Here is an 18,831-nt window from a genome sequence, read left to right on the forward strand (position 1 = left end):
TATCTATCTATCCATCTATCTATCTATCTATCTATCTATCTAGCCATCCATCTATCTATCCATCAATCAAATTCTTAAGTCTGTGTGGGTATGTATGCATGTGTGCATGTTTGTTTGAGTGTGTGTGTGTGTGTGTGTGCATACATGTATTAGTGTGTGTTGGAATGTCAGATCCCTGGAGTCTTCTGAAAATACACAGATTACAGATCAAATATACTGGGGATTTATGTAATGCATGGACAGACTTTGTGTGTGTGTGAGTGTGTGTGTGTGTGTCTTCAGTCTGTTATCACACATACACAGTCCCATCCACATACACTCTCTCCTTACCCCCACACACACACACTTCATCTACCTCAGACATACACACACTTTCCCTATGTCACAAACACACAGACACACACTTATAGAGAAATACTTTCCTTACGTCCCTCTCTCTAAAGGAATAGTAAACATATCCCTCTCTCTTTCCTCTCTCCTTCTCCCCTCCCTTGTTTCTCTCTCTCCCTCTCTCTCTCTCCACCCCTCTCCCCTCTCTCCTCCTTTCCCCCCTTCTCCTCTCCCTCTCTCTCTCTCCCCCTCTCCTCTCTCTCTCTCTCCACCTCCTCCTCCCTCTCTCCTCCTTTCCCCCCTCTCCTCTCCTCTCTCTCTCCCCCCCCCTCTCTCTCTCTCTCTCTCTCCACCCCTCTCTCCTCCTTTCCCCCCCTCTCCTCTCCCTCTCTCTCTCCACCCCTCTCCTCTCTCTCTCCACCTCTTCCTCTCCTCTCCCTCTCTCTCTCTCCACCCCTCCTCTCCCTCTCTCCTCTCCTCTCTCTCTCTCCACCCCTCCCCTCTCCTCTCCCTCTCTCCCCCTCCTCTCCCTCTCCTCCTTCCCCCCTCTCCTCTCTCTCTCTCCACCCCTCCTCTCCCCTCTCTCCTCCTTCCCCCCCTCTCCTCTCCCTCTCTCTTTCTCCCCCCCTCCTCCTCTCCCTCTCTCTCTCCACCCCCTCCTCTCTCCTCCTTTCCCCCCCTCTCCCTCTCCCTCTCTCTTTCTCCCCCTCCTCCTCTCCCTCTCTCTCCACCCCTCCTCTCCCTCTCTCTCCACCCCTCCTCCTCTCCTCCTCTGGTCTAATCCTCGTGGTCAGTGCTCTGAAGGCTCAGTTGCACAGCAGAGGGTTAAGCAGAGTGGACCGAAGGACAGAGAGAGAGAGAGAATAGAGGGAAAGAAAGAAGAGAGAAGTGACAGACAGAAGAGAGAGAGAGAAGAGAGAAAGAAAGAGAGAAGAGAGTGAGAGCAGAGAGTGAGAGAGAAGAGAGAGGGAGAAGAGAGAAGAGAGTGAGAGCAGAGAGAGAAGAGAGTGAGAGAGAGAAGAGAGTGAGAGAGAGAGGGAGAAGAGAGAGAAGCGTCATCATTCCCAGCAGCAGTGATCAGGTTTGTTCTTCTGACTGAAATTATTTTTCAATACTTACACACTCATACCAACACATACCGATACATGCTCTCTCATACACACACACACACACACACACTCATACCAACACACACCGATACATGCTCTCACACACACACACACTCATCGCAACACACACCAATACATGCGCTCACACACACACACACTCATACCAACACACACCCATACATGCTCTCACACACACACACACACACTCATACCAACACACACCGATACATGCTCTCACGCACACAGACACACATTCATGTCGTGTGTGCGCTGTTCTGTCAGTGGAAGGAGCTGTGCAGACGTTATTCCACCAGGAGAGGGCGCTCAGGAGCACAAACGTTATTCCACCAGGAGAGGAGCACAGACATTATTCCACCAGGAGAGGGCGCTCAGGAGCACAGACGTTATTCCACCAGGAGAGGAGCACAGACATTATTCCACCAGGAGAGGGCGCTCAGGAGCACAGACGTTATTCCACCAGGAGAGGAGCACAGACGTTATTCCACCAGGAGAGGGCGCTCAGGAGCACATACGTTATTCCACCAGGAGAGGGCGCTCAGGAGCACCAGCACCATGAGTCTGGGCCACGCCTGCATCTTCCTCAAAGGAGCCAAAAACACTGTGAGTTCCAAAGAGACGTGCTTTCTGTATGTGTGTGTGTGTGTTAGGATCATACTTTCAGTTTGTGTGTGTTAGGATCATACTTTCAAAGTCAAAGTCAGCTTTATTGTCAATTTCTTCACATGTTCCAGACATACAAAGAGATCGAAATTACGTTTCTCACTATCCCACGGTGAAGACAAGACATATTTTACCAATTTAGGTCCACAGACAAACATAACATTCAAGTAAAACAAAAAGTAAGTAAATAAGTAAATAAGAGGGCACATATAATAATGAAAAAATAAGAGCAGCAAAATGTGGTTGAAATTGTGCATAGACAGTCAATAAAAATACTAGTGCAAATTCAGGCCAATAAAAGGCTTGGGTAGTTCTGTTTGACCCTAAGTAAGAAGAAAGTGGCATAGTGGTGCAAGTTTATGTAAGAGCAGCAGAAGTGTTGTGTTTCAGGACAACAACACCAGTTGTAAAGTGTACAAGTGTACAAGTGTGCAAGTGTGCAAGTGGAGTAGTGCAGGACCATTTTTGGGTCAATGTCCAGGATGTTATGTAGCTGAGGGTGGAGGGGAGAGGAGGGGGAGAGTTCAGCATCCTTACGGCTTGGTGTATGAAGCTGTTGGTGAGTCTGGTAGTCTTGGGGCGCGGGCTTCTGTACCTCTTCCCAGAGGGCAGTAGATCAAACAGATTGTGGCCGGGGGTGACTTGCATCACTCACAATTTTGGTTAGCTAACTAGCGGGTGAGGTGGGTGGTGTAAATGTCCTTCAGGGAGGGAGTGAAGCACCAATAATCCTTCCAGCTGTGTTCACTATGCTGCAGAGCTTTCCTGTTGTATTCAGTGCAGCTTCCATTACACAGCGATACAGCTGGAGGATGCTCTCGATGGTGCCTCAGATGCGTGTGTGTTAGGATCATACTGTCTGTGTGTATGTGTGTGTGTTAGGATCATACTTTCAGTGCGTGTGTGTTAGGATCATACTTTCAGTGCGTGTGTGTTAGGATCGTGCTGTCTGTGTGTGTGTGTGTGTGTGTTAGGATCATACTTTCAGTGCGTGTGTGTTTGGATCGTGCTTTCTGTGTGTGTGTGTGTGTGTGTGTGTGGGTGAAGCGTGGATGGAGTGCTTTCTGTGTGTGTGTGTGTGAGTGTTAGGGTGACCTTGGATCGTGCTTTCTGTGTGTGTGTGTGTTAGGGTGACCTTGGATCGTGCTTTCTGTGTGTGTGTGTGTGTGTGTGTGTGTGTTAGGGTGACCTTGGATCGTGCTTTCTGTGTGTGTGTGTGTGTGTGTGTGTTAGGGTGACCTTGGATCGTGCTTTCTGTGTGTGTGTGTGTTAGGGTGACCTTGGATCGTGCTTTCTGTGTGTGTGTGTGTGTTAGGGTGACCTTGGATCGTGCTTTCTGTGCTAGCTTAGCTGTGCTTGTGGAACGTTGGTAAACCTCACTCCCCGACACCTCAAGAGTGCTGCTGGCATGCGAGCCAGTAGCCTGTGCTACTGGCTCAACCGTCAGCAAGCTCGCCTCCCGATCGAGGTGCTGCTGTCAGCTTGGGTTGAGTCCGAGTGTGCAGGGCTGAATCATGAGTTCAACCAGCGCAGGTTACACATGCTGCCATATCTGTGTAGTTAGCCGTTCTGAGGTATGTGGCGGACTCATTCTGCAATACTTAACCCTTTAGGCTTCAGAGGTTTTTTCGAAAGCGATCAATTTTGACATCTTCATTTCAAAAGGCTATATCTTAAAAGTGATAAGAGATAGAGACTTTCTGTAAATTAGAAATATTAAGGATGACCCAAAGTTTATGTAGAGATTAAATGTTTATATCTAATTTGCATATTATGACGTCATATGGTGGCGACCATCTTGGATTATAAATTTTCATGAAAAGTCGCATGTTTGAATGATAAAATGCACCACTTCTTTCCCCAAAATGTCCCTCACCTTCTGTATGCTATATTGCACAATACTGAATGCTCAGGTAAATAGTAAGTAGTGAACAAACTGTGTAAATCATTACTAATAAATGGCGAAACAAACCAAATGCATGTAGCGGTAGACTGGCCTTTTGCTGTAGAGATTTTCCATTTACTACATACAGTAGGCACTCTGATTCCATGTATGGGGCACATATATATTATTCAGATGACACACAAACACAAGTAGACAAGACCTGTTGAGTTCAAAAGCTCACTTGCCCGCGACAAGCAGAGATCAGGAGTGAGATGACGAGACAAGACAAGAGACAATGTTAGTATTTGTTTTCTTTTTTTGTTGATGTTTTGTTGATGTTTTTTGTTGTTTTTTCTTAGCTGACAAAGACACACACATCACAAGGACATGAACACACAAAAGGAACACATAGTGTACTGTATATCCTAAATGATCAGGGGAAGTAGATAGCAAATCAACAGTGTAATTCATTACTAAATGGCTGACATATTTTTTTTTTTTATGTAGCAGGCCTTTTGCTGTAGAGATAATGATAATGAATATCCCTATCCATACAGGGCCGCATTCCCATCATCTTGTGATAGACTAGCATGACCTAATGTGTGTGTGTGTGTGTGTGTGTGTGTGGAGAGGGAGAGGCGTGTCACCACCTCCACCATCACGAGCAGCATGGCCAGATCTGCCTCAGCCGAAAGTGGAGAGGCCCCCTTAGCCTTCCGGACTAGGGCCTACTGTCATTCTCATTGGCGACTCCCCACACTGCCACTCACGTTCCCCTAACTGTCCTATGAGCACTTCCGACCTCGTCCTAACATACCCAGTGGCATTAGACAAAGGCTCCACCACGTTACTGTAGCCATTGATTGTGGAGAGGCACACGTTCATAAGACAGAAGCTGGCGCTATGGACATTATGCTACCTCCATTGTGCTACCTCCAGCCTCGTTAAGCCACACCACTATCACCCTGCTAACTTCCGATGAACACTCGAACCCGTGAAACATTATTCCCACCAGTGACATTGGGCAAGCGATTCAACGTTTGTGCTTGGTGTAAGCTAAACTATGGAGTAAACTCTCACTTTGTCCAGCTGCATCATTGCAAGGCAGGGACGATCTGAAGCCTCACTAAACTAATCACCGTCATTTTTCTGAAGGCAGATATTCCCCTTCAGAATCAGGGTCCTTGAATAGAAGACCCAACACTTCATTTCAGGTAAACTTTTTTCATGCCATTAGACGATAATCTAATGCAAATACGCTGATGGCGTTGACAATATCGGCTCTGACAAAGTGGCTCCTACACGCACACTAGCTCCGGTATTTCGCACTGATTCAATGCGCTGTAGCTAGAAAGTTTTGTTTAAAGCGTGCCTTTTTCGACTTCGGGGATGGCGATGATGACATGTCTGCCATCTAGTGGAGTGGAAGTCATCCAAATATGACACCCTATTTGACTAAATCGGCGTTTTTTATTCAGTACGCATCTTGTCGACTATAGTCGACTGTGGCGCCTAGAGGGTTAAACACAATTTCACAGCTCTTCTTCACACAAACTCTATTGAACTAATTAGCAAATTAGCATGCTAGCAAGCATTTACCAGTGCCATCTGTCGTGGTTGGAAAAAAAGGTTTGATGCTGTCATTAGTGTGAGGTTTCTGCTGTAATGCTGCTGTAGGTCTGGAGTTTAAAGCTGTTGTGGTCGCCACAGGGTTTGGGTCAGGGTGGGTTGTAATTGTCCAGGCACGTCACAGCTGGAATCGAGGTCTGTTTAAAGCGGATAGAGAGACCAGTACAAGACAAGTGTGTGTGTGTGTGTGTGTGTAATAAAGGAGAGAGTGTGTGTGTGTGTGTGTGTAATAAAGGAGGTGTGTGTGTGTGTGTGTGTGTGTGTGTGTAATAAAGGAGAGTGTGTGTGTGTGTGTGTGTGTGTGTAATAAAGGAGAGAGTGTGTGTGTGTGTGTGTAATAAAGGAGAGTGTGTGTGTGTGTGTGTGTAATAAAGGAGAGAGGAGTGTGTGTGTGTGTGTGTGTGTGTAATAAAGGAGAGTGTGTGTGTGTGTGTAATAAAGGAGAGAATGTGTGTGTGTGTGTAATAAAGGAGAGGAGAGTGTGTGTGTGTGTGTGTAATAAAGGAGAGAGTGTGTGTGTGTGTGTGTGTGTGTAATAAAGGAGAGAGTGAGTGTGTGTGTGTGTGTGTGTGTGTGTAATAAAGGAGAGAGTGAGTGTGTGTGTGTGTGTGTAATAAAGGAGAGAGTGTGTGTGTGTGTGTGTGTAATAAAGGAGAGTGTGTGTGTGTGTGTGTGTGTGTGCGGGAGAGAAAGCATCAAGATAAACGTTTCTGTTTTTCCCACAGGAACGCAAGCTAGCTGATGATGAAATAGAAGGTAAAGTTCCCCTTCCTTTAACATTCCTACACATCTATTATGCACAATCCCTTTAACATTCCTACACATCTACTATGCACAATCCATTTAACACCCCTACACATCTACTATGCACAATCCCTTTAACATTCCTACACATCTATTATGCACAATCCCTTTAACATCCCTACACATCTACTATGCACAATCCCTTTAACATTCCTACACATCTATTATGCACAATGCCTTTAACATTCCTACACATCTACTATGCACAATCCCTACACATCTACTATGCACAATCCATTTAACATTCCTACACATCTATTATGCACAATCCCTTTAACATCCCTACACATCTACTATGCACAATCCCTTTAACATCCCTACACATCTACTATGCACAATCCCTTTAACATTCCTACACATCTACTATGCACAATCCCTACACATCTACTATGCACAATCCATTTAACATCCCTACACATCTACTATGCACAATCCCTTTAACATTCCTACACATCTACTATGCACAATCCCTTTAACATTCCTACACATCTACTACACACAATCCCTACACATCTACTATGCACATTCCCTTTAACATTCCTACACATCTACTATGCACAATAGCTTTAACATTCCTACAAATCTACTATGCACAATCCCTACACATCTACTATGCACAATCCCTTTAACATTCCTACACATCTACTATGCACAATCCCTTTAACATCCCTACACATCTTTTATGCACAATCCCTTTAACATTCCTACACATCTACTATGCACAATCCCTTTAACATGTTTGCTGTAGAATGACTTTCAAACACACAACGATGGTGATGTTTTGGAAAGTAGTTCTGCATAATGTAGCATAATGTTTAATTTAGTAGACATTAAACTGTATTAACTTAGTTTAGTTTAGTTTATTGGTTTATTTGAGACAGGGACCATGTACAAGGTTCATTAATAATTTGGAGTAAAAAGATGGCTTGTACCAGATTACAGCTAAAAGCTCATTTCCATCTGCAGTCCCTGGGCAGGTAAGAAGAATAAAATAGGATAAAACACACACACATAAAATGAAATAGGAACAACAAGCATGCACACACGCGCACACACACACACACAGACAGACACACACACACGCAGACACACACACACACCCACACACACAGACACACACACACACACACACACACACTCAATTAAAAATATACAGAGTAATGATTAGTGCTGACAAGACTGATGTTATGTATTAGGCGCACGTCAGTATATAGTATGAGGTTTTCGAGGCTAAGCATGTTATACTTGCCCAGTATGGCACAGTGCTGGTACTGAATTGATCTCTTGTCTAGTATTTTCAGAGCTTGTTTGTAAAGTGATCTAATGGATTTCAAGGCAGTCCTGTTAACATACAGTAATGTAAGTGAGACATGATCATAGCATTTACATGGGTCTTAGCAGCATCAACAGTTAATGAATTACGAATGTGTCTGAAATTAGCTATGCTATACTTCACTGTATTCTCTAGGTTTTTAATGTGTTTTTAAAAAGTGAGTGTAGAGTCTAAAGTCACTCCCAGGTATTTAAACTCGAAAAAACATGGTGACAGTTTTATCAGTATTTAATGTGAGACAAGAATTGTTCAGCCACTTTGTGACTTTAGTAAGTGTTTGTGTCGATTTGAGGGCAACCTGTCCTGGGTCTTTGCCATGTGTAAACAGGACTGTGTCATCAGCATACATCAATATCTCATATACCAATGGGAGATTGTTGATGTATGTGCTGAACAAAAGTGGCCCAAGATGGAACCTTGCGGTACCCCCATGGAACATGCTCTTAAGATGGAACCTTGCGGTACCCCCATGGAACATGCTCTTAAGGATGATGCTTTATCCTTTATCCTAACGCATTGGGCACGACTTAATAAATATGACTCCATCCAGTCTAGTACACTCGGGGACAACTGAAAGCTAGCTAACTTGGAGAGGAGTACTGGGTGGTCAAAAGCCTTTCGTAGGTCGAACAACACAGCACCCAGTACTCCTCCCTTGTCAAGATTAGCCTGAATGTGTTCAGTAAAATAGCAGCATGCAGTGTCAGTAGAGTGGTTAGTTCTAAAGCCAAACTGCATGGTGCGTGCACTATTAACTACTCTGACACTGTTTTTAGTAGATAAGATAAGATAAGATGAGCCTTTAATGTCTCTAACATAGAGAAATGTGTATATAGTATAAGTATATATACTCTTTTGATCCCGTGAGGGAAATTTGGTCTCTGCATTTATCCCAATCCGTGAATTAGTGAAACACACTCAGCACACAGTGAACACACAGTGAGGTGAAGCCTCAGCCCAAGAAGACTGTCTTGGGCATCGAGATAGACTGGTTACACGAAGATGTGTAGAGTGAGTATAGTAGCTTAATATTGTAGCAAATGTGTAGTATAGTACAGAAGAGTGAGTGACTAACTCGGCTGTGGGGGTTCTAGAGCTACGTGAGGCATTTGAGGAGTTCGATAAGGACCGGGATGGACTCATCAGCTGTAAGGACCTGGGGAACCTCATGAGGACCATGGGTTATATGCCCACAGAGATGGAACTCATAGAACTCGGCCAGAACATCAACATGAACCGTAAGTGATCACACACACACACACATACACACACACAGGCAATTAGGAGTTGGCCTTAATGAGTGAGTTATCTTGACCTCTTCTGAGTCTTTGGGCTCTATCGTGCGTTCCAGCGGAACTTTGTAGACTCGCGCTTTTGTCTTTCCTATTTTGGCGCAAATGCAGATGCTATTTTAAGGGCGCATGCATGACCACAGGCCTGCATGAATGAATGCGTTGCACACCAATCTACAGACACCCCCTTGCACAGATGAAAACATTCAAAGCCTTGATAATATTTCTCCATTTCCCGGTTTTGTTCGTGCATTGGTGACCTAAAAATTTAGTAGCCTATATAGTACAACATCTAATTATGACCTATTAATTTGGACAACAGCCCTATAAAGGCTAAAGTTACCTTTAGTTTTGTTCCAATTTACCGTTGTGTATGGCTTTAAACATCGCGTGCGCTTTAACATCAGCCTAAGCATTATTCCAGCTGCGCTAAGGTTTTAAGCACCACAATTTTGCCTACCTTGTTGTAGCCCATCTGAAATAACTCCAATTTTTGTTATGTTCCCTCCATCCTTTCGTTATTTTCAAAAAATGTTTTATATCCATGATGGCCTTAAAGTCTCGAGTTAGTGAATTATCTTAAATCAGCTTTTATGTGCTGTTAACCAGCAAATAGTACAAGAAAGCAGCAAGTATGGCTACAATTTCTGTAGCTGCATCCATTCATTGTTATTCTCTCTCCTGCTCAAACAAATGTTGTGCGTGCATTAAGTTGATGATAAAGTGTTTACAAACTCTACTTAACAGAAAATATTGTAAATAGCCTACTGTCATGCAGTTAATGAGATATACTGTGCAGAGTTGAAAGTTAGGTCAACTTGGAAACTGTTTCTCACAGGCGCTACTGTGCTGCAACTTACACTTTGCCACTCATCTTTACAACGTAGTTACCATTTCGGTAAACCATACATAATTTCAAAGAAAAACATTACCACTCGAGGGAAATCAGTGTGGTGTCCATTAAGATGTGAAAAAATAGGCAAAAATCTAGCATACACATTTTCACGAATCACGGATGTGTTGATGACATAAATTAGGAAATATTAGATGACTTAATTAAGGAGACGTGATATTGAACTGCATGTTGATGCCATTTAACCCAAATGCCCCAGCAGCAGCACGGGAGAGAAGAGATTAACTGACAGAAGATATGCATTGTCTAGTAATGTTAGATTACATTGTACATAGCAAAAATATCACCATAATCTCGATATTCAGTGAGAGTGATCCCAAAACATCAGAAAGTATGTCTTTGTGACAATTCTGTATTAAATTGTCAAGAGGAAAAATCAATAGCTGACCGTTCCTAACTGAACAGTAAAATTATAGCGCTGTGAACGCTCCTGGCTGCGCCTGGCAAATACGCCACTGTGGTCAAAATTAATCCAAGACAACTGGTGTGAGACTGCAGCTTTATTCACGATGTCAAAGTAACAAGCCCACACAACTGTGGGTGAAGCCAACTCTTATACCCTTAACACACACCCATGGAAAATCACAAGCTGTCACCCTCCAGTGATCACCTAACCATCTGGTATTTTAACAGAGATAAGAAATGTTTACGACCCCCCATCCTGAGGGTTACACAGTTCGGTGACACAGGGGTTAATTTAACTAAACATTCCAACATAAGAGTTTCAGAAAACACAAGGGTCAGAGTAAGGAGATGACAATTAGATTTCACTACATGTATATAAGGTATACTAAACATTCAATGAGAAAAATAAAAATGATCCCACACCACCATAATAGCAATCAGCTATGAAACAAGCGTGCCTGTTGTTAAAGGGAATGTGAGATGACGCCCTGATTGGTTTATTGCACGTTATGCCCAAACCACACCCATGAGTAATGTAGCTACTTCAGACCACCCCATTTTAGATTTGCGTCAGGCGCAACAGTCAAATATCCCGCCGGTAAAATAGCATCAGCGCCCAAGATCCGCTCACAAAGTGACTTGTGTTTTGCGCAAAGACACCTCCGTTTCAGACCGTTAAAATATAGCCCTTTGTGTGTTTGTGTGTGTGTGTGTGTTTACAGTTGGGGGAAGTGTGGACTTTGAGGACTTTGTGTGTGTGTGTGTGTGTGTGTTTACAGTGGGGGAAGTGTGGACTTTGAGGACTTTGTGTGTGTGTGTTTACAGTTGGGGGAAGTGTGGACTTTGAGGACTTTGTGTGTGTGTGTTTACAGTTGGTGGAAGTGTGGACTTTGAGGACTTTGTGTGTGTGTGTTTACAGTTGGTGGAAGTGTGGACTTTGAGGACTTTGTGTGTGTGTGTGTGTTTACAGTTGGGGGAAGTGTGGACTTTGAGGACTTTGTGTGTGTGTGTGTGTTTACAGTTGGGGGAAGTGTGGACTTTGAGGACTTTGTGTGTGTGTGTGTGTGTTTACAGTTGGGGGAAGTGTGGACTTTGAGGACTTTGTGGAGTTGATGGCCCCCAAACTGCTGGCTGAGACAGCGGGAATGATCGGCCTCAAGGAGCTTAAGGACGCCTTCAGAGAGGTGGACACACACACACACTGCTCAAACACACACACACTGCTCACACACACATGCCTTCAGAGAGGTGGACACACACACTGCTCACACACACACGCCTTCAGAGAGGTGGACACACACACACACACACACACACTGCTCACACACACACACTGCTCACACACACACACGATCGGCCTCAAGGAGCTTAAGGACGCCTTCAGAGAGGTGGACACACACACACACACACTGCTCACACACACACACACACTGCTCACACACACACACGCCTTCAGAGAGGTGGACACACACACACACACACACACACTGCTCACACACACACACACACTGCTCACACACACACGCCTTCAGAGAGGTGGACACACACACACACACACACACACACACTGCTCACACACACACACACTGCTCACACACACACGCCTTCAGAGAGGTGGCACACACACACTGCTCACACACACACGCCTTCAGAGAGGTGGACACACACACACACTGCTCGCACACACACGCCTTCAGAGAGGTGGACACACACACACACACACACTGCTCACACACACACGCCTTCAGAGAGGTGGACACACACACACACACTGCTAACACACACTGCTCACACACACACACACACACACACACACTCACACACACACACTGCTCACACACACACACACTGCTCACACACACACACACTACTCATTCATCATCAACTCTACTTATTAGTGTAGAATAAGTCTTCAGAGAGGTGGGCACTCCATTAGTGTCATCATCAACTCTACTCTTCTACACTAACTCTACTCTTCTACACTAACTCTACTCTTCTACACTAACTCTACTCTTCTACACTAACTCTACTCTTCTACACTAACTCTAGGATTGCACTGGGTCAAATGTCACTACGAAATGTGTTTAATCTGGCTCTTTGTTATTTTGACAGCCCTAATTTAGATGTGAAACATAATAATGATTATAATAATAATAAGAAGAAGAAGAAGAAGAAGAAGAACATAACTGCCTCTTTTTGAATATTTGGATGTGTGTGTTAATCAGCATCAGTCATTCCAAATGATATACTGAAATGTGTATGTAGTTTGACATAGACGGGGACTATGTGTGTGTGTGTGTGTGTGTGTGTGTAGTTTGACATAGACTGGGGACTATGTGTGTGTGTGTGTGTGTGTAGTTTGACATAGATGGGGACTATGTGTGTGTGTGTGTGTGTGTAGTTTGACATAGATGGGGACTATGTGTGTGTGTGTGTGTGTGGTTTAGACATAGATGGGGACTATGTGTGTGTGTGTGTGTGTGTAGTTTGACATAGACGGGACTATGTGTGTGTGTGTGTGTGTGTAGTTTGACATAGACGGGGACTGTGTGTGTGTGTGTGTAGTTTGACATAGATGGGGACTATGTGTGTGTGTGTGTGTGTGTAGTTTGACATAGATGGGGATGTGTGTGTGTGTGTGTGTGTGTGTAGTTTGACATAGATGGGGACTATGTGTGTGTGTGTGTGTGTGTGTAGTTTGACATAGATGGGGACTATGTGTGTGTAGTTTGACATAGACGGGGACTATGTGTGTGTGTGTGTGTGTGTAGTTTGACATAGATGGGGACTATGTGTGTGTGTGTGTGTAGTTTGACATAGATGGGGACTATGTGTGTGTGTGTGTGTGTAGTTTGACATAGATGGGGACTATGTGTGTGTGTGTGTGTGTAGTTTGACATAGATGGGGACTATGTGTGTGTGTGTGTAGTTTGACATAGATGGGGACTATGTGTGTGTGTGTGTGTGTGTAGTTTGACATAGATGGGGACTATGTGTGTGTGTGTGTGTAGTTTGACATAGATGGGGACTATGTGTGTGTGTAGTTTGACATAGATGGGGACTATGTGTGTGTGTGTGTGTGTGTGTAGTTTGACATAGATGGGGACTATGTGTATGTGTGTGTGTGTGTAGTTTGACATAGATGGGGACTATGTGTGTGTGTGTGTGTGTGTGTGTAGTTTGACATAGACGGGGACTATGTGTGTGTGTGTGTGTGTGTAGTTTGACATAGATGGGGACTGTGTGTGTGTGTGTGTGTGTGTGTAGTTTGACATAGATGGGGACTATGTGTGTGTGTGTGTGTAGTTTGACATAGATGGGGACTATGTGTGTGTGTAGTTTGACATAGATGGGGACTGTGTGTGTGTAGTTTGACATAGATGGGGACTATGTGTGTGTGTGTGTGTGTGTGTAGTTTGACATAGATGGGGACTATGTGTGTGTGTGTGTAGTTTGACATAGACGGGGACTATGTGTGTGTGTAGTTTGACATAGATGGGGACTATGTGTGTATGTAGTTTGACATAGATGGGGACTATGTGTGTGTGTGTGTGTGTGTGTGTAGTTTGACATAGATGGGGACTATGTGTGTGTGTAGTTTGACATAGATGGGGACGGCTCCATCACCACAGAGGAACTCCGTCACGCCATGATGAAGCTGCTCGGGGAGACGACGAGTGCACGCGAGATCGAAAACGTCATCCGGGAGGCCGACAACAACGGGGACGGAACTGTCGACTTTGAGGGTACACACACACAGATGCACACACACACACACTACACACATACACACACTACACACACAGATGCACACACACACACACTACACACACACACACACACAGATGCACAAACACACTACACACACACACACACTACACACACACACACACACACACAGATGCACACACACTACACACACAGATGCACACACACACACTACACACACAGATGCACACACACATACACACTACACACACAGATGCACAAACACTACACACACATACACATTACACACACATACACACTACACACACATACACACACAGATGCACACACTACACACACAGATGCACACACACACTACACACACATACACACACTACACACACAGATGCACACACACACTACACACACATACACAGACATACACACACTACACACACAGATGCGCACACACACACTACACACACAGACGCACACATACACATACGCACACAGATGCACACACACACTACACACACAGATGCACACATACACACACTACACACACACTACACACACAAACGCACCCATACACACTTCACACACATACACACACAGATGCACACACACACACACACAGACGCACATATCCACACAGACGCACACACACTACACATACACACACACTACACATACAGATGCACATATACACATAGACGCACACACACTACACATACACACACACTACACATACAGACGCACATATACACACAGACGCACACACCTGCTTCCCTGCTGGCACACACTTACCTTTGGACCTGTGTGTGTGTGTGTGTGTGTGTGTGTGTGTGTGTAATCTGAGCTTTCTTTAAGTGTCTGAGAGAGAGAAAAAGAGAGAGAGAACATGGTGTCAGCACAATATCCTCTTCCGCTGCAAAGGCAGATATGTTTACCTTACACACTCACTCACTCTCACACACATAGATACACTCATACACACTCACTCACTCACACACACACACATAGATTCATACACACTCACTCTCACACACATAGATACACTCATACACACTCACACACACTGACTCAGACACTCACACACACATATACACTCACACACACATAGACACACACACACACACACTCACACACACATGGACACACTCATACACACACACACACACACACACACACACACATAGACACACTCAAACACACTCACACAAAACACACACACACACTCACACACACATAGACACACTCAAACACACACACACTCACACACACTCACATAGATACACACACACACACACATAGACACACATAGTATAAGTATATAGTATATATACTTTTTTGATCCCGTGAGGGAAATTTGGTCTCTGCATTTAACCCAATCGGTGAATTAGTGAAACACAAACAGCACACAGTGAACACACAGTGAGGTGAAGCACACACTAATCCTGGCGCAGTGAGCTGCCTGCTACAATGGCGGCGCTCGGGGAGCAGTGAGGGGTTAGGTGCCTTGCTCAAGGGCACTTCAGCCGCGGCCCACTGGTCGGGGCTCAAATCGGCAACCCTCCGGTTACAAGTCCAGAGTGCTAACCAGTGGGCCACGGCTGCCCACCCACACTCACACACACACACACACACACACACACACTCACACACATACACACACACACTGTGCTTAGAGATGACCTGACAGGAAACATTATCTGGACACCAGCTCTGACCTCCAACACAACTATTAAATATTCAGCTCCCACCTGAACGAGTGTGTGTGTATGTGTGTGTGTGTGAATATTCAGCATCCACCTGCCTGAACGAGTGTGTGGGTATATGTGTGTGTATGTGTGTGTGTGTGTGAATATTCAGCTCCCCCCACTGAATGAGTGTGTGTGTACTCCTGTTCAAACAAAAGGTGTGCGTATAGTATAGATGATAAAACACGTTTGATAACGCGTTTATAGAGAAAAGTAAACAGCCTGCTGTCGTGCAGTTAATGAGATACTGAGCAGAGTTGGGAAGTTATGGTAGAGTGGGGAAGTTGTTGGGAAGTTCTGGTAGAGTTGGGAAGTTCTGGTAGAGTTGGGAAGTCATGGCTGGTTGTTGATAGACATCACGCCTACTCTCGCTGATTAACAGAAATAGCCGTATTTCCCCAAACTTTACTGCATTGTTAGTCTATCAAAAGTGGTTGTTCACTTTGTGTGAATGACGCTATTTTCTGCATTTTGCTAATTACAGAAACGAGAAAGCGCACGTATCCTGAATCGCTTATGCCTGGCTTGACATAGTCGCTCCTACTCATCCTGGATTGCCGTTAATGAAACGCGTTGAGCTAGGATGACCAGACAACGCTATGTCAAGCCTCGCTTAATTGCTTATATTGGATTTCTTAATTCTGCCTTTGGGAAATACCCCTCAGATATGTTTAAACTAAAGCTAACCAGATATCAAAATAAACTAAAGAAAGCAGTAAAGCTAACGTAGGGTTGTACATTCAGTAGAGCTGACATCCATGTGCATTCAGTAGAGCTGACATCCATGTGCATTCAGTAGAGCTGACATCCATGTGCATTCAGTAGTTACTATTGTTATCTCTTTCTTCACAGTGAATTTTCTCTCTGCATTTTGTTCTTTCTTTTCTAACAGAGTTTGTCAAGATGATGATGTCTAAATGAGGACTGAAAACAGAACATCCATGCACACACACACAATGAGGTCTAAATGAGGACTGAAAAGAGAAGACACACATGAGGACTGAAAAGAGAAGACACACACACACACGCACACATACACAAGCGCACACATACAAATAAGCGCACACACACACACACTGTTGTCGGAGGGTGAATATCCACCCTGGCCAGAGAGAAGCAACACGCATGGACACACTGTTGTGTGTCCACCCTGACCAGAGAGACCAACATGACTGGGACATGACCACCCTGACCAGAGACCAGCGTGACTGGGACATGACCACCTTGGAGACCAACATGACTGGGACATGACCACCCTGACCAGAGAGACCAACATGACTGGGACATGACCACCCTGATCAGAGAGACCAACATGACTGGGACATGGCCACCCTGGAGACCAACATGACTGGGACATGACCACCCTGAAGACCAGCATGACTGGGACATGACCACCCTGACCAGAGAGACCAACATGACTGGGACATGACCACCCTGATCAGAGAGACCAACATGACTGGGACATGACCACCCTGACCAGAGAGACCAACATGACTGGGACATGACCACCCTGATCAGAGAGACCAACATGACTGGGACATGGCCACCCTGACCAGAGAGACCAACATGACTGACTGGGACATGACTAAATACTTTGCTTTTGATCTATTTATGGAAGACTTGTACTCCAAAATACCATCCTGTGATCTCTGCCATTGAGAGCTACAGTAGCATACAAATGGCATCTCATTGAGAGCTACAGTTACAAATGGCATCTCATTGTGTTAGTGTTTGGTAGCCCAGCTCACCATGCTAGTGTGCTGGCTTCATAAAACAAACATTTGGCCCTGTTCCATATCAGCAGCTATAGGAAGCAAGTTTGTATTAGGGACAGATGAGTATTCAGCCAATTTTATTTCAAATTAAATTTCACTTGTAATTGCATCAAATAAACAATAAAAAAATTTTGTGTGCCGCCTTGGTCATTGGTCTCATGTTAAAGGAGAATTCTGGCGATCTTTCATATATATCTTTGTTTATTGAGGTCACAGAGAACTGTTGGTACGAAAAACTTTCTCGGTTCTACCTAGCTTGATGCTGCTGTTGTTGCTACGGCCAACAGCTAGAGATGCCAGGGACCTGCAGTTCATGAGGGACCTGCAGTGCTATATTCTGGGGGCAGTTTATAAACCCCAGGGACCTGCAGTGCTACACTCTGGGGGCAGTTTATAAGCCCCAGGGACCTGCAGTGCTACACTCTGGGGGCAGTTCATGAGGGACTGCAGTGCTACACTCTGGGGGCAGTTTATGAGGGACCTGAAGTGATATGGTCAAGTCAAGTCAACTTTATTTATAAAGCACATTTCATACACAGAGGTCATTCAATGTGCTTTACATAAACAAAAGCAAACAGGAATAGTTGATAAAAGCATAGAAGGGCAATATAGTCAAAGAATAGTTTAAAAAGTAAAGAATAATAAAAATAAGAAAACATAAAACACCCAAGGTGAAAGGACATATGGTCATATAGATATATATTATAATAGTGGTTCCATATTAATATGATCATATATGTATATATTAAAATAGAGGTTCCATATTGATATAGTCATATATGTATATATTATAATGAGGTTCCATATTGATATGGTCATATATGTATATATTAAAATAGAGGTTCCATGTTGATATGGTCATATAGATATATATTTTAATAGTGGTCCCATGTTGATATGGTCATATATGTATATATTAAAATAGAGGTTCCATATTGATATAGTCATATATGTATATATTATAATGAGGTTCCATGTTGATATGGTCATATATGTATATATTATAATACTGGTTCCATGTTGATATGGTTATATATGTATATATTATAATGAGGTTCCATGTTGATATGGTCATATAGATATATATTATAATACTGGTTCCATGTTGATATGGTCATATATGTATATATTATAATACTGGTTCCATGTTGATATGGTTATATATGTATATATTATAATGAGGTTACATGTTGATATGGTTATGGTT

The 18,831-nt window shown here is 44.0% G+C and overlaps 1 protein-coding gene across 1 annotated transcript; it reads left to right on the forward strand.

Annotated features, from left to right (window-relative positions):
• The first annotated feature begins 1,262 nt into the window (after positions 1 to 1,262).
• Positions 1,263 to 17,820, forward strand: cabp5b (calcium binding protein 5b). The gene is made up of 7 exons (XM_048233473.1): positions 1,263 to 1,411; positions 1,722 to 2,060; positions 6,360 to 6,390; positions 8,866 to 9,009; positions 11,456 to 11,565; positions 13,980 to 14,127; positions 16,742 to 17,820. The coding sequence occupies exons 2-7, from the start codon at positions 2,013 to 2,015 to the stop codon at positions 16,768 to 16,770; spliced, it is 510 nt and encodes a 169-aa protein (XP_048089430.1). The 5' UTR covers positions 1,263 to 1,411; positions 1,722 to 2,012; the 3' UTR covers positions 16,771 to 17,820.
• Positions 17,821 to 18,831: the final 1,011 nt, after the last annotated feature.

The sequence above is a fragment of the Alosa alosa genome, chromosome 22 (genome assembly GCF_017589495.1).
Source record: "Alosa alosa isolate M-15738 ecotype Scorff River chromosome 22, AALO_Geno_1.1, whole genome shotgun sequence".
NCBI lineage: Eukaryota > Metazoa > Chordata > Actinopteri > Clupeiformes > Clupeidae > Alosa > Alosa alosa.

Coding starts and splice junctions, on each gene's coding strand:
- cabp5b (XM_048233473.1), top strand. CDS start 2,013: ATGAGTCTGGGCCACGCCTGCATCTTCCTCAAAGGAGCCAAAAACACT. Junction 2,061..6,359: donor TCAAAGGAGCCAAAAACACT/GTGAGTTCCAAA, acceptor TTTTTCCCACAG/GAACGCAAGCTAGCTGATGA. Junction 6,391..8,865: donor AGCTGATGATGAAATAGAAG/GTAAAGTTCCCC, acceptor TGGGGGTTCTAG/AGCTACGTGAGGCATTTGAG.